This window comes from Pelophylax lessonae, assembly GCF_965119305.1.
Source record: "Pelophylax lessonae genome assembly, chromosome: 8".
Lineage (NCBI taxonomy): Eukaryota > Metazoa > Chordata > Amphibia > Anura > Ranidae > Pelophylax > Pelophylax lessonae.
The window spans coordinates 234,243,097-234,259,861 of NC_138775.1; the positions used below are offsets into that span (position 1 = coordinate 234,243,097).

Here is a 16,765-nt window from a genome sequence, read left to right on the forward strand (position 1 = left end):
ATACAAATATTGCATAAAGGGCTTTAAATGTTGAACTTCATGAGAAGTTAAAATTATTTGCATTGTCCATAATCACCAATGTGATTCAAACTTGCAATAGGACTTTAAATCACTCCTCTGAATCCTCCACAGAATGTACTGTGATCTTGTGCTCTTATAAAGGGCTATGTTTACTATTTTTTTATACAGAAGATTAGGAAGGATGCATTCACATCACAAATCACTTTCTTGCTGCAGTTTAGTGTGGTTTTCATCTAAATCAAATCTAAATTTGCATTTACCAGTCATGTAAAAGTCATCAGAATGCACCTAAAACAGACAGCTTATATCTCAGAAAGGGGTGATTGTACCCAGAGGGCACAGGTACATTATTGTACTTTAGCACATGCATTGCAATGTGCTAAAAACATACTTCCTCATAATAAGAAATAGTGCCTGTTCCCACATCAGCACAACATGCCTGTTTATTTCTGCATTTTACATGCGTTATGACGTGTTGGCAAAGGTATTAATAATCCTTGGTCAATTGCTGTTAACCCCATCCACTCCAAATCCACTCCAAAAATCAAACAAAAAATGCACATCATAAAAGATCTAAATGTGCCCTTAAATTATAGCTCACAACCATCCCTATTTCTTTAGCAACGTTTCCCTCCAGTGTACTGATCCATATTAATAAATGTATTATTTAACTTAAAATATATAAATATTTATATTGCATTAAAAATGTCATTTAGCCATCAAGCACTGGTTTTAAGAAACAGCATTTGTGGGTTTACCTGATCATTTTATGCATTATTTTTTTTATAGACCACATAGTCTTTCCATAAATATTCTGTGCTGAAAGGTGTCACTTCCCTTCCCAGAATACAGGAAGGTATTCCTAAACTATGGAAATATGGTTACAGTTGTAAGATCCTAAAGTTCATCCCAACCCCTCTCACTTTTACTGGACAGCTTAGTCACAATTGCAGACAAATATGCATAAGGTATTTAAAAACGTTAAATTATATATATATACAGTGGGTACGGAAAGTATTCAGACCCCCTTAAATCCTTAAATTTTTCACTCTTTGTTATATTGCAGCCATTTGCTAAAATCATTTAAGTTCATTCTTCTTCCTCATGAATGTACACATCGCACCCCATAAACACAGAATTGTTGACATTGTTGCAGATTTATTAAAAAAGAAAAACTGAAATATCACATGGTCCTAAGTATTCAGACCCTTTGCTGTGACACTCATATATTTAACTCAGGTGCTTTCCATTTCTTCTGATCATCCTTGAGATGGTTCTACACCTTCATTTGAGTTCAGCTGTGTTTGATTATACTGATCGGACTTGATTAATGAAGCCACACACCTGTCTATATAAGACCTTCCAGATCACAATGCATGTCAGAGCAAATGAGAATCATGAGGTCAAAGGAACTGCCCGAAGAGCTCAGAGACGGAATTGTGGCAAGGCACAGATCTGGCCAAGGTTACAAAAAGATTTCTGCTGCACTTAAGGTTCCTAAGAGCACAGTGGCCTCCATAATCCTCAAATGGAAGACGTTTGGGACGACCAGAACCCTTCCTAGAGCTGGCCGTCTGGCCAAACTGAGCTATCGGGGGAGAAGAGCCTTGGTGAGAGAGGTAAAGAAGAACCCAAAGATCACTGTGGCTGAGCTCCAGAGATGCAGTCAGGAGATGGGAGAAAGTTGTAGAAAGTCAACCATCACTGCAGCCCTCCACCAGTCGGGGCTTTATGGCAGAGTGGCCAGACGGAAGCCTCTCCTCAGTGTAAGACACATGAAAGCCCGCATGGAGTTTGCTAAAAAACACCTGAAGGACTCCAAGATGGTGAGAAATAAGATTCTCTGGTCGGATGAGACCAAAATAGAACTTTTTGGCCTTAATTCTAAGCGGTATGTGTGGAGAAAACCAGGCACTGCTCATCACCTGTCCAATACAGTCCCAACAGTGAAGCATGGTGGTGGCAGCATCATGCTGTGGGGGTGTTTTTCAGCTGCAGGGACAGGACGACTGGTTGCAATCGAGGGAAAGATGAATGCGGCCAAGTACAGGGATATCCTGGACAAAAACCTTCTCCAGAGTGCTCTGGACCTCAGACTGGGCCGAAGGTTTACCTTCCAACAAGACAATGACCCTAAGCACACAGCTAAAATAACGAAGGAGTGGCTTCACAACAACTCCGTGACTGTTCTTGAATGGCCCAGCCAGAGCCCTGACTTAAACCCAATTAAGCATCTCTGGAGAGACCTAAAAATGGCTGTCCACCAACGTTTACCATCCAACCTGACAGAACTGGAGAGGATCTGCAAGGAGGAATGGCAGAGGATCCCCAAATCCAGGTGTGAAAGACTTGTTGCATCTTTCCCAAAAAGACTCCTGGCTGTATTAGATCAAAAGGGGGCTTCTACTAAATACTGAGCAAAGGGTCTGAATACTTAGGACCATGTGATATTTCAGTTTTTCTTTTTTAATAAATCTGCAACAATGTCAACAATTCTGTGTTTTTCTGTCAGTATGGGGTGCTATGTGTACATTCATGAGGAAGAAGAATGAACTTAAATGATTTTAGCAAATGGCTGCAATATAACAAAGAGTGAAAAATTTAAGGGGGTCTGAATACTTTCCGTACCCACTGTATATATATGGTATACTGTCATTACAAGCATTAGAATACATTTCATAATAAAGTGGTCTTTCAAAGAACTTTTTGATATCTATAGTGACCAGATAAAATTTTACTGGGGTCTGACAAAACCTTAAAGTGATTGTAGCCCCTCACCTTTTAAAACAATCCATTTAATGTACAAAAAAAGAAGGGAAAGGCAAAACATTGGTATAGATAATCGATAACCCACTCACCAGAGGTGTGTATAGATCTTGCATATAGGTTGAGTGAGGGAGACCCTCAAACTTGATAAATCGTCTCTGTCAGGACCACAGCGATAAACCATATCAAAGGGGACAAGACAAGAAAACTTCCATTGTGTAGTATAATGAGTTAATTTTAAAACGCAAATGTTAAAAATAACTTAGTGTTGAAAGTAGATAGAGCTCTATACAAACAGCAGGGACACTGATTGCGTTCCACCTGCGCTCCAACTGGTGGAAATGTCGTGTCACATTACCCCATAACCCTACGTGTTTCGGCAGGCGGGACATGACCCCTGATGACGTCAGATGCCTCTGACGAAACGCGTAGAGTTACGGGGTAACGTGAAACTTTATGTATTGATTGCACTTTATTATCATATGGTTGGTATTTTATGTATTGGTTGTAATTTATTAGGTATGATGTACTAGTTAATCAAGAAGTGTAATTTGTCAAGAATCGAGTAATCACAATGGTTGATCAGTTTTTTTTATATTACATCTATTCAGGCTTTTTAGCCTCATAACCAACAGCTCCATATTATATTATATTTCATTATATTATATTATATTATATTATATTATATTATATTATATTATATTATATTATATTTGCGCACCCTACAATATGTGACTAATTAAACGTGCCAGGTAGTGGATTTATATCCTCAAATATATATTCCAATGTTAATTGTTTAAATATTCAGGTATAGTTTACTCATAAAGAACATGGCACCAACAATTTATTTTTTTTAACTGCATTCATATTATATCCATAATATGGCCAGCCTCCCCTTGAAGGAATTTTCCCTTTTCCCTAGAAGACTGAAGAGGGCACCCAGATCCTATTTGTAGTTTAACCACTTCAGCTCCGGAAGGTTTTACCTGACCAGGCCATTTTTTGCAATACGGCACTCTATTGCTTTAACTGACAATTGCGCGGTCATGCGACGCTGTACCCAAATAAAATTTATGCCCTTTTTTCCTCACAAATAGAGCTTTCTTTTGGTGGTATTTGATCACCTCTGCGGTTTTTATCCTTTTGCGCTATAACCAAAAAAATACCTGACAATGTTGAAAAAAAAAAACCTTATTTTGTAAATTCTGCTTTAAAACACATTCAATAAAAAAAAAAAAAAAAATCTAAAATCGAAATTTCCTTATCAGTTTAGACCAATATGTATTCTGCTACATGTTTTTGGTAAAAAAAAAAAAATCCCAATAAGTGTATATTGATTGGTTTGCACAAAAGTTATAGCATCCACAAACTATGGGATAGATTTATGGGCTTTTTTTTCTTTTTTTTCTTTTCTTTTTTTTCCAGGGAGGGGCACTGTTCCTGTGTAGCCAGTGGGCGTATACAGGATGGGAGGAGCTGATCATAGGTTCCCGCCCAGTGTTCTCTCATCAGTAAGGATGCATTGTACATCCTAATTCATGAGAAAATGAAGAAATAATCCACACAGGACATGGGGGGGGGCACATATACAGTATAGCTGTGCTGGGCTTTGAATGAAGACTACCATAGAAGAAGACAGCTGGACACGGGGGTGACTGTCAGTGTAGCTGGAAGTGTTGGGAGTCTCAGCTCACCGTATACAATGATCATTGTACAGGCAACCACACTAAGTCTACGTTTCCACTGCTGTGTCTTGTCATGCGACTATGGACACACAGCCCATTGATTTCAATGGCACCCGTTCCAATCTATGTGACTTTGAAAATCAGCGACTTTGAAAAGATATCTGCACTACTTTGATACAACTTTTGATGCGACATTGATCCAGATAGAATAAAGTCGGATCAGGTCGCACTCTAAATCGCACGACTTTGGGGTCACAATAGTGGAAACACAGACTAAAGCTCCGTGTCCACTAGTGTGGCTTGTCATGTGACTTTGGACACATAAAGTCGCATGACAAGTCACAGTACATTGATGTCAATGGCACCCATTTCCATCTATGCGACTTTGAAAATCAGTGACTTTGAAAAGGTACCTGCACTACTTTGATGCACCTTTTGATGCAACTCTGATCCAGGGAGTGTAAAGTTGGATCAAAGTCTCAGCAAAGTTGCACTCCAAAGTCGCACTCTAGCCTAGTGGCTACATTTCCACTAGTGCGACTCCAAAGTTGTGCTACTTTGAGTGCAGCTTTGATCCAACTTTACACTCTCTGGATCAAAGTCGCATTAAAGTAGTGCAGGCCCCTTTTCAAAGTTGCTTATTTTCAAAGTCGCATAGATGGGAACAGGTGCCATTGAAATCAATAGGCTGGGACTTTTCATGCGACTTTATGTGTCCAAAGTTGCATGACAAGTCGCACGTGTGGAAACTGAGCCTTAAACTCATTACTCACATGTAATGACCAATAGAAATTGATCTGTTTTCTTCTAAACTTTCAAAAATGTTCCTTTGTACCTTATTTTTTTCATATATTGCACTGGTCATGTGACATTTCTTCCCCAACTCCCTCTGCTGTTCACAGCAGCTGGGCGTGTGCCACACCATGCACACAGTGCCAGGCAGAAACAACCACGTGGTTCTACACTGTAGAAAATCTGCAGCATGTTGCATTGCAATCTGTCTTACAGTTTCTTACAAACAGTGTGTGGTGTGTGTGTGGTGTGTGTGTATGTGTGTGTGTGTGTATGTGTGTGTGTGGTGTGTGTGTGTGTGTGGTGTGTGTGGTGTGTGTGTATGTGTGGTGTGTGTGTGGCGTGTGTGTGTGTGTGTGTGTGTGCGTGTGTGGTTTGTGTGTATGTGTGTGGTGTGTGTGTGTGTGTGTGTGTGTGTACGTGTGTGTGTGTGTGTGTGTGTGTGTGTGTGTGTATGTGTGGTGCGTGTGTGTGTGTGGTGTGTGTGTGTGTGTGTGGTGTGTGTGTGTGTGGTGTGTGTGTGTGGTGTGTGTGGTGTGTGTGTATGTGTGGTGTGTGTGTGGCGTGTGTGTGTGTGTGTGTGTGTGTGCGTGTGTGGTTTGTGTGTATGTGTGTGGTGTGTGTGTGTGTGTGTGTGTGTGTGTGTACGTGTGTGTGTGTGTATGTGTGGTGCGTGTGTGTGTGTGGTGCGTGTGTGTGTGTGTGATGTGTGTGTGTGTGGTGTGTGTGTGCATGTGTGGTGTGTGTGCATGCGTGTGTGGTGTGTGTGTGTGTGTGTGTGCATGTGTGGTGTGTGTGCATGCGTGTGTGGTGTGTGTGTGTGTGTGCGTGTGGTGTGTGTGTGTGCGTGTGTGGTGTGTGTGTGTGTGCGTGTGTGTTGTGTGTGTGTGTGTGTGTGTGTGTGTGTGTATGTGTGGTGTGGTGTGTGTGTGTGTGTGTGTGTGTGTACGTGTGTGTTGTGTGTGTATGTGTGGTGTGTGTGTGTATGTGTGGTGTGTGTGTGTGTGTATGTGTGTGTGTACGTGTATGTGTGTGGTATGTACTGCTGGAACCATGAAGAGTGGACATAACATACTTCCAAAGCCTGTCCTCTCCCTCTCTCTCAGGAAAAGCTGCTAGCCTAAACGAGGCTATGAAGACAGGAGATCATGTTCTGTGAAGGATAGGAGGGATGGGAGCGGGGCTGGGCAGATCTAGGCATGCCTGTCTAAGAAAGAACGACAACCATTTTAGGAAGTGAAAGACAGCTTAGCATATTCAGATAAAAGGAGATAGCGTTGTCAGTGAAGAAGAGGAAGAAGCCGATTGTCTAGCTTAGATAGAACTTTCTAAGCTAGACAAGCAACTAGTCAGAAACTCAATAATATCAAAGATATTTAAAATACTATTATTAGGAAAAATGTAATTTTTGACTGGAGTTACCCTTTAAGTTCAGACAACATGACCAGGCCACTATTTTATTTGTGCAGGGGTGCAGGGTATAGGGGGGCGCTGCACGCTCGTCCTTCCCAGGCTGCTTGTTGGTTTTCTTAGATTGTAAGCTCTAACGAGCAGGGCCCTCTGATTCCTACTGTATTAAAGTGTATTGCATTTGTACTGTCTACCCTCAAGTTGTAAAACGCTGCGTAAACTGTCGGCGCTATATAAAGCCTATATAATAATAAGAAGAATCTGGTTTTTATGTGGGGTGGGGGGGCACATGCCATTTTTTTCTTTTTAACTTATCCCCAGCAGGGATAAGTCACTGGTTGTTAGGACGTCAGCAGGGATAAGTCACTGGTTGTTAGGACGTCAGCAGGGATAAGTCACTGGTTGTTAGGACGCCAGCAGGGATAAGTCACTGGTTGTTAGGACGTCAGCAGGGATAAGTCACTGGTTGTTAGGACGCCAGCAGGGGTTGGCTCCTTAAAGTGGAGTTCCACCCTATTTTTATACTTACCTCCATCTTCTCGCTCCGGGTCACCTGAAAAAGAAATGGATAATCGCATATTTTTTTTTTTTTTACTTACCTCGTAGCGAAGAAAATATACTTACCTTACTTCCTTCTTCCTCCTTCCTCGGCCGCGGCCCGTCATCACTTCCTGGCTCTGCAATGATTCCTGGGAGCTGGACGTCATAGCTCCCAGGAATCATTGCGCCTGCACCGGCCCCGACGTCAGTTCCGGGTCGCGCGCGTCATCCCCTTCTAAACAGCTTCTGGGCATGCCCAGAAGCTGTGGAGGGGTGACGCGCGCGACCCGGAAGTGACGTCGGGGCCGGCGCAGAGCATCGTGGGACCACAGAAGGCGGAAGAAGACGCCGAAGAGGACGCGCTGGCTTCAAGCTGCCCACATCTGAGATGGCAGCGCTGGACAAGACGTTTGCAAGGTAAGTATTTCGTCTTGCAGGTAAGTGCAACCCGGGACAGATCAGAGGCTAGCCATTGTGGAATGCACTAGCCCTGACTGTCCCGGGGGTATTAAAAAAAAAAAAAAACAAATCCAGGGTGGAACTCCGCTTTAACAACCTGTCCAAAAAGCATGTACATGCCTTTTTTGGTGCATTTCTATTGACGCCTATAAAGCCAAAATCACGCTGCAACCACATCAAAGTAGCACCTGACCCTTTTGCTGTGCTGCATTGATGTGATCGGGAGCCATAGAGAATAATTTGATTGACATTGTCATGCGATTCTGAGCGACTCAAGTCACATTTGCACTAGTGGGAACCAGGCCTAAGGGAAATGAGTAGCATGATTCGTTTTTAAATTATTTTTCTACAAGGTTTTGTAGGTTGTTACTTTTTATTTCTTTTTTTTTATTTAAAATTTTGTAAATGTGCATTATGTTCCCATAACCTGTAAGCTTACATTGTGTTCATGGTTTTATTTTTGTTCATAAACAGCCCTGTGCTACTGCTGAATGTACATGCATACAAATTAATTCAGATTTATGCAGGTTTACAAGGCAGATGACTATAATGTTAATACAGCAACCCAGGAAGCCGAGAATAAAACTACAAGGGGCGTACAGTCATTAGTATAAGCCTACAGACAATTTATAAAAGCAGGAACACAAAATAAAATATTCACTGTCATAATTAAATGGCATCTCTACTGGATTTGTCTACTAAGAGTGACTCAAAATGTATAAGCCAGCTTTTATCCTTTTGTGCTCTTTAAAGATTTTTTTTTATCACAAATGGTTATTCTGTATATTCATTCCTGTGTTCTACATCCTTCTTTCACATTGATCATTTATTTGGGCATGGACTAATAAACGGGTGGGACTCTTCACTAACTGTGGACCACCATACAAAGCCCACGGGCATTGAGGCTGATTAAAGAAGAACTCAAATAACGAAATAGCTTAACCACTTCTGGACCGGATTTGCCCCCTTAATGACCAGGCTATATTTTGCAATTCGGCACTGCTTTACTTTTACACAACAATTACGCGGTCATGCGACGCTGTACTTAAATAAAATCGATGTCCTTTTTCCCACAAATAGAGCTTTCTTTTGGTGGTATTTCATCACCTGTGCAACTTTTATTTTTTGCACTATAAACAAAAAAATGCGACAATTCTGAAAAAAAAAAAACAATATTTTTCACATTCTGTTATATAACATTCTGAAAAAAAAAATTAAAAATCTAAATTTTTTAACCTTTTAGGCCAATTTGTTTTCTGATACATATTTTTGGTAAAAAAAAATATTGCAATAAGCGTATCGTGTCTACTAACTAGGGGAAAGATTTATGTCATTTTTATTGTTTTTTTTTTTTTTTTAGCGGTACTGCGACATAGCGACGTACAGATCGGACCCCTAACTGACATTTTTGACACTTTTGGGGGGACCAGTGACATTAATACAGTAATCAGTGCTAAAAATATGCACTGCTACTGTAATAATGACACTGGCAGGGAAAGGTTTAACATTGTTGGTGATCAAGGGGTTAAATGTGAGCCTAGGGGAGTGATTCTAACTGTGGGGGGGCGTGGCTTGTGAAATGATCATAGAGACCTGTGATCCTATATAGAAGGATCACAGGCGCTCTATGATCATTCCAGGGAGAAGAACGGTCAGCTGTGTTTACAACAGCTAACAGTTCTTCTCTCTCAGCGGGGAACGATCGTGGGTGTCAGACGGAAATGGGAGCCGCCTGACCCGTGCATCGGTTTCCCCGCTGCCGAGTGGGGGCGGGAGCGCGCCGCCGGCGGCGCTCGCTCGCCCCCTAGCTGCCTGCTCGCGACCAACGTAAACCTACGTCGATTTGCACAGCAGAGCCACATTGCCGCAGTAAATAGGCGGAGGCCGGTCAGGAACGGTTAAAGGAGAACTATGGGCAGAACTTTTGTTTTTTTCATTTTGGATAGAGCAAGGCAGGGCTAAAACCCCATTTAGATTTTTTTTTTTCACCATCTCTGTCTCATTATGGAGATTTCCATTCACTTCCTGTCCCATAGCCAAACAGGTAAGTGAGGGTAAATTCCTGCAAATTTGGGGAATTTCGTGGGGACCCCCAGCTCACCAGAACTAGTGTCTCCATTCGAAGGGGAATTTTTCCCTCTATTACTTTTTTGGGGACAAGCCAAAATTTGGGATTTTCTTTTACTTTCACTTTTAATGATAATAGTAAACAGAACAAATAGAGAGGGTGAATCTCCTTAACGGGGGCACAGACAGCAATAAATAACTAACAGGGGTTCTTATCCCTCTCCACTCTATCCAAAACTAAAAAAAAGTTTTGCCCTTAGTTATACTTTAACAATGATTCCTGAGCCCATTGGTGGGATGATGATTGAAGGGTGGAAGATGATTGAAGGAATTCCCAGTTAGACATTACGAGTAAGGGTATTTCTAGGAATCTTTCAGGACAGCATGCCTACTTGTAATGGTCAGGACACCCTATTGGTGCGATATATGGATGACATCCTACTAAGGAATAGTCGGCCTGACTTGCTGTCCTGGAAGATGATTGGAGAAATGATGTTTCAGTGATAGCATGAGAAAACTACTTGACATAGAGATGTGCACAGTTGGCATTGCTGTCTTCTACACTCCTTCCTGTTTAATATTCTAGCTCCCAGATCACTCAGGACTATGGTGTTCATGCCTAGATGTGGTCCTTAATGAATATGCATTAAATGATAACATTTATCTGCCTGCCTGTTAGGAACTGATTGTGGATGCAGAGGACACATGGATCCGACTGGAGGGTCTGCTGGAGAGTACAGAATACAATGTCACATTACTATCAGTACTGGATGGAGAACGAAGTGCTGTCACTCACACGGTCTTCACTACAGGTCAGTGTTCCTCAATGGCACAGGAAATTCATCATTCCTCTAACATATGCTTGTACTACAGAGCTGTCAACTCTGTTGTGAGGGACATTCCCTGAGGACAGCTCTGGTTAAACAGCGTGCAGTTAATCAGCTCCACAGTCATTTTCAGGTATACCGAAAAGAAATGACTTCTAGAAAATGATTGCAGGCTGATGGTGAAGGCTAGTCTCATTTTCTATTATCCCTATTATTTACCTTGGTTTTAATCATCAGTTCTGCACTGCACATCAAATACATTTCATAACGTCATGGCACATCTTAGGAGAGTATCATAGCAAATATATAATCATTTTCCATTTCGTTTTACATTTCCATGTCAAGGTGATCAACTTAATATGCATATAATCGTCAAACATATGTAAAGAGGGGATAGAAAGAATTACCGCGCTAGTGAACTTGTGCAGAGCTGCTAGCACCCCAATTGACAAGTATTGTGTATAACATCAGAAATTGTGCTGCTAAATAATCCATAAATATGTTATGATTAATGAATGCATATGTGAAAAACCAAGTGAAAAGAGGTAAAAAGCCCGAAAGACTAAGGCCTCTTTCAAGCGATCGGACTGTCCATTTTTTAAGGCGGACCTGATCAGGCCACTTATTCTGCTCTATGGGCATCCGATCCGACAAACTGAAAACAGACGTATGGCGATAGGTTCGGCATCTGTCTAGTGGGTGGGATTGGATATAAATGGACAGGCTGTCCATTTACATACGATCTCCCCACAGAGGAGAATGGGACTCTGACAGGTCAGACTCTGCACAATTTAGCGGAGACTGACCTGTCATCCGCCTGCTCAGTGGGGATGAACAGAGTGATCCCCGCTGAGCCCGTCAAAAAGAATCCGCCCCATGTGAAAGGGGCCTTAATGTTCACAGGAAAAATAAAAAAAATGTCCACAAAGGGTCCCCATCAGTGTACCAATGCAAATTTAAAGTCCACAAAAGTGATTGAAGTGATGACCCATAAATAGTGATAGCCACCGGGTTGATAATATCCACCACCATACCTGCTTAGTGGGGATGAACAGAGCGATTCGCGCTGAGAACGTCAAAATGAATCCACCCATGGGAAAGGGGCCTTAATGTTCACAGGAAAAATAAATAAATTGTCCACACAGGGTCACTATCGGTGTACCAATGCAAATTTAAAGTCCACAAAAGTGATTGAAGTGATGACCCATTAATAGTGATAGCCGCTGGCATGATAATATCCACCACCATATACAGTATGGGTACACTTACCAGAAGGTGTGGACCCGAATACCTTACGGTAATGAGTCACACAAGCAGTGATAAGTAAACACAACATAGGAAAACCAATTTTTTCATGTATTTCATATGGATGGTATTTCTCATATCCCCTTAAATTTGGTATGGGTGGACTCCAACTTGGACTAGCCATCTCTCTCAAATCAGGCACATCTCCTCTGATGCCAGTTTTAGCAATGTCTCCTCTCTATTTCCTCCCAACTTTTCAGAATTTCCTACTGCCTGCATTCTTTTGTTTACATTTCAGCGGGGAAGCCGTTGACAGCTGATGAGTCATTGGTTGTTAAGGACACGGCCCCTTAACAGCCAGCAATTCTTTAAACGGAATTAGAATTGGTCGATCATTTTGCGACCAATCCGAATTGTTCCAAAAATTTGGAATTTGTTAGAAAACGAATTAACGAAACACAATTAAATGAATTTCAACAAAATTAACCAAACATTCATCTGAATCCACATTTGTATGGAAACAAATTGCACATGTGTAACGGATCAACCAGCACCCCGACTGGGTACCTCCGTTGACAGATGCTCCTATTGCTTCCCGAGGGCTCCAAGCACCAGACACCATGACCAACTCAGACCCCACGAACCACCGCAGCTTGGTTGGGGTCTCACCGTCTCCTACCCACCCTGGACCTACAACAAGGTTTCAGGTTCCCGTGGGTGACCCTCTATTTCCTCAGAGAGTGAAGCAGGAACAAGCTCTTACACAAGCTCTTACAAGAGCTTAGTGATTATCTAAGGGAGTATGAAGAGCATAGCGATCCCTTGTAGCAGGTTCCCCCAATCAGAGACAGGACTCTAGATTGAGGGCGAAGTAGAACTCAAAACTTTAATGATACAGCTGCTCTTTTAAACAGTTTTCCCCCACAAGGTTACCACCCAGGTGGACCTTGTTGGGGACAGGACATGACATTCCAATAAAAACAGGGTTTTACACTCATACAGTGTACACAATCCCTCCCATCTGGCTGATTACAGTATCATATGCAGATAAAAGTGTATACAGGAACAGAATTAACCTAAACTAATTATCTAGCCATCTGGACGGAACAATGTGAGGTCATTAACATTTAACAATGGGAAAGACACAATCCACATTCCATTTCAATACACAAACAATAGGGAAGTCTGCCAATGACAGTCTGTGTGTGTCTCTCTCACAGACAAGCACACGGAATACACATTATCTAGGAGTCAGACTTCATGGCAATGGTCTATAACAGTCTAAGTCTCCCAGTGTAAAGTAGGATTAAATCTTCATATTTCTATATGAAGATATTGCTAACAAATATTACTGTTCCATCTGAAGCAATTCAAACTGTTAAGTATCTGTTTTTCACTTCCAGTGACGGTGAATACCGTCACAACATGTCTAATTTTGGAAAATATTACACATTACATATGGTGTAATGTGTAACATGCTCCAGCAGCCCTCCCCCCCCCATGCACTTCTCCCCGCACCCGCTGTCACTATTTAAAAACACCGTGGACTCCTCTCTGCTCCGACTACGGGGCTCCGTCCACACATCCACGTCATTCAATGAACTACAAGTCCTGTCTCCCACCACAGCAGATGGCTAGAAATGCTCTTTGAACTGTGAGGGTGCTTATAAACGCTCTCGTAGTTCATACACAAGTCCTCCAGCTTTCAGACAGAAAGCCCATACAGAGGTACGGACTGAAAGTTGCAGGGCTTGCCCACTGATCACTGGTGCGATGTTCTGCAGGCTCCCGCAGCAAAAGATAACAAATGCCAATTTTTTTTTTTCTGCAAAAAATGTGTAATTATTCTTTTTCCCCAAAAGATAAACATGTCCTTATAAGTTTAAAGAATAATTGTATTGTATTGCCATTTTCTCTGGCAATGTCTATTCCTAGCACTGTTTCTTAAAACCTAAAATGTCCTAAAAAACAAATCATGGACCTGATAGCATAATAAAATATCAGTTAAAATACAAACTAAAGAAGTAGTACGAAATAGAAGGAAAACTAGATTAAAATAAGGAAAAATAAGGTTCTGCTGGTTATGCAAGAGCTGTTTGCTATCTCTTCTGTACTTTTTATTGCCTACTACACTGATATATGACAGGGGGATCATTTCATTGTGCTGTCAGTGTCCACTTTAGTTATAATTAATCTAGCCTTTGAACAACTAGGACACCTGTCAACCTAGCTATAATGACACCCTGGTTAAAAATAGTATTTACTTCTACAATGTGCAAGACAGTTGAGAAAAATGTAGGGGAAAGTATATCTATTGACTTGCCTTATGACTGTAGATTGTCTTCTCTCTCTGTTCAGGAGGAAGAGTGTTTGCCAATCCCCAGGACTGTGCTCAACATTTAATGAATGGAGACACTCAAAGCGGAGTATACACCATTTATATTAACAGCGATCAAACGCTGAGTGTGCCTGTGTTCTGTGACATGACCACCGATGGAGGAGGCTGGATGGTGAGGCTTGTGAAGGAGAGAAGAGTATATTCGTGAACTGCTACAATGGCCCTATTACCCATGCATGAGTACAAACACTTTTACTGAGGCCAATGAAACTTGCAGAATATTCACAGATTATGCTGCTTGGGGAAGTAGCTAAACATCTTTGCCATCAGTGCATTTTGTGAATAAGACACACATCATGTCATTATTAACCATTTCTGTACCGGAAGATTTTCCCCCTTAATGACCTGGCCATATTTTGCGATTCGGCACTGCGTTACTTTAACGGACAATTGCCCAGTCATGCGACACTGTACTTAAATAAAATTGATGTCCTTTTTGTCCTACAAATAGAGATTTCTTTTGGTGGTATTTGCTTACCTCTGCGATTTTTATTTTTTGCACTATAAACAAAAAAAGAGCATCAATTCTGAAAATAAAAAATAATATTTTTCACATTCTGCTATATAACATTCTCAAAAAAAATGAAAAATCTAAATTTTTTAACATTTTAGGCCAATTTGTTTTCTGCTACATATTTTTGGTAAAATCGCAATAAGCGTACAATTTTGATTGGTTTGTGCAAAAGTTATCGCGTCTACTAACTACTGGAAAGATTTATGTAATTTTTATTGTTTTTTTTTTCTTTTACTAGTAATGGCGGTGATCTGGGATTTTTAGTGGGACTTGCGACATTGCGGCGGACAGATCGGATCCCTAACTGCCATTTTTGACACTTTTGGGGGTGACATTACTACAGTTATCAGTGCTAAAAATATGCACTGTTACTGTAATAATGACACTGGCATGGAAGGAGTTAACATTGTGGGTGATCAAGGGGTTAAATGTGAGCCTAGGGGAGTGATTCTAACTGAGGAGGGGTGTGGCTTCTGAAATGATCATAGAGACTTGTGATCCTATATAGAAGGATCACAGGGGCTCTATGATAATTCCAGGGAGAAGAACGGTCAGCTGTGTTTACAGTACAACACAGCTGACCGTTCTTCTCTCTCAGCGGGGAACGATCGCCGGTGTCAGGCGGCAATCTGTGCCGCCTGCCCCGTGCATCAGCTTCCCCGCTGCCAAGTGGGGGCAAGAGCGCGCCGCCAGCGGCCCCTAGCTGCCTGCTCGCGACCAACGTAGACCTACGTCGATTTGCGCAGCAGAGCCACATTGCCGCAGTAAATAGACATTGGCCGGTCGGGAACTGGTTAACCATACAAGCAAATGCCTTGATAATATAGTAAAATTGTACAGTGAGCATTATATCTTCTTCTAACAGTTAAGGGAAACCTGTACAAACAGAAATATACCTAGAAAAATGCTAGTTCCCTGGTTTTCTCTTAAAGTAGAACTATAGGCAAAACTTTTTTTTTTTCATTTTGGATAGAGCAAGGGAGGGTTTTAAATAATCCCATCAGATTTTTTTCGCCAACTGTGTCTCGTTGAGATTTCCCTTCACTTCCTGTCCCATAGCTAAAGAAGAAGTGAGAGGAAATCTCTGCAAATTAAGGGATATTCTTGGGGATCCCCAGGTCACCAGATCTAGTGTCTCTATTGGAAGATTTCCCCTCTATTGCTTTTTTGAGGACAACCCAAAATTTGGGTTTTTCTTTTACTTTCTCTTTCATGAAAATGGTTAACAAGATATATAGAGAGGGTGAATCTCCTTAACGGGGCCACAGACAGCAAAAAAAAGTGTTGTAATCCCTGTCCAAACTTTAACCAATTCCCGCCCACCCTATAGAAAAATGACGGCCAGGTGGTGGCTTCTTGACTGGACATCATATGACGTCCTGACAGGAAGCGGCAATCGTGTGGCCACTATGCCGTGCAGCAGTGCCATCTGTCACCAGCCATGTCCACAGCACACAGCTAATGACTGATAAGAGTACCGACTTGCTGCCAGTATCATGTGACCGCCATGACGAATCACAGCAGGTCATATGACAGTTGTGCACAATGGATGGCTTCCTTTCATGCCATTCATTCTGTTGCTAGCTGTGATTGGTCAATTTGATCACATGATATAGACAGGGCCAAGTACAGCCCATCTTTACCATGTGATTAGCTTTGACCAACCACCGCTAATCACAGCAAAACAGATTTAATGATTCAGTTTCATTTCTTTATTTTCTAAAAAAGTATGACAAAAAAATTCAACTTCAAAAAAACCTGCCATACCTTTTACTAAATACGTTGAACTGTCTACTTTCCAAAAAAGTGTTCATTTGGAGGATATTTGTACTGTCCTGACATTTTAGGGCCTTAAAAATGAGTCCATCAGTACATTAGGATTGATCAATTTTCAGATATATACCATAGTTTGTGGACTCTCTAAACTTTCCTACAGACTAAATAATCTACGCTGATTTGAGTTATTTTCACCAAAGAAATGTAGCAAAATACATTTTGGGATAAATTTATGAAGAACAGTTATTTATTTGCAAAATTTTAT

At 41.4% G+C, this 16,765-nt stretch overlaps 1 protein-coding gene across 1 annotated transcript in view; it reads left to right on the top strand.

Annotated features, from left to right (window-relative positions):
* The window catches only part of TNR (tenascin R), a 663,536-nt gene that overhangs the window by 596,016 nt on the left and 50,755 nt on the right, over window positions 1–16,765 (top strand). The window contains exons 17-18 of the mRNA XM_082265604.1: window positions 10,420–10,552; window positions 14,171–14,322. Of these exons, the coding sequence (XP_082121730.1) occupies window positions 10,420–10,552; window positions 14,171–14,322 (285 nt within the window). The remainder of the gene's footprint in view (window positions 1–10,419; window positions 10,553–14,170; window positions 14,323–16,765) is intronic.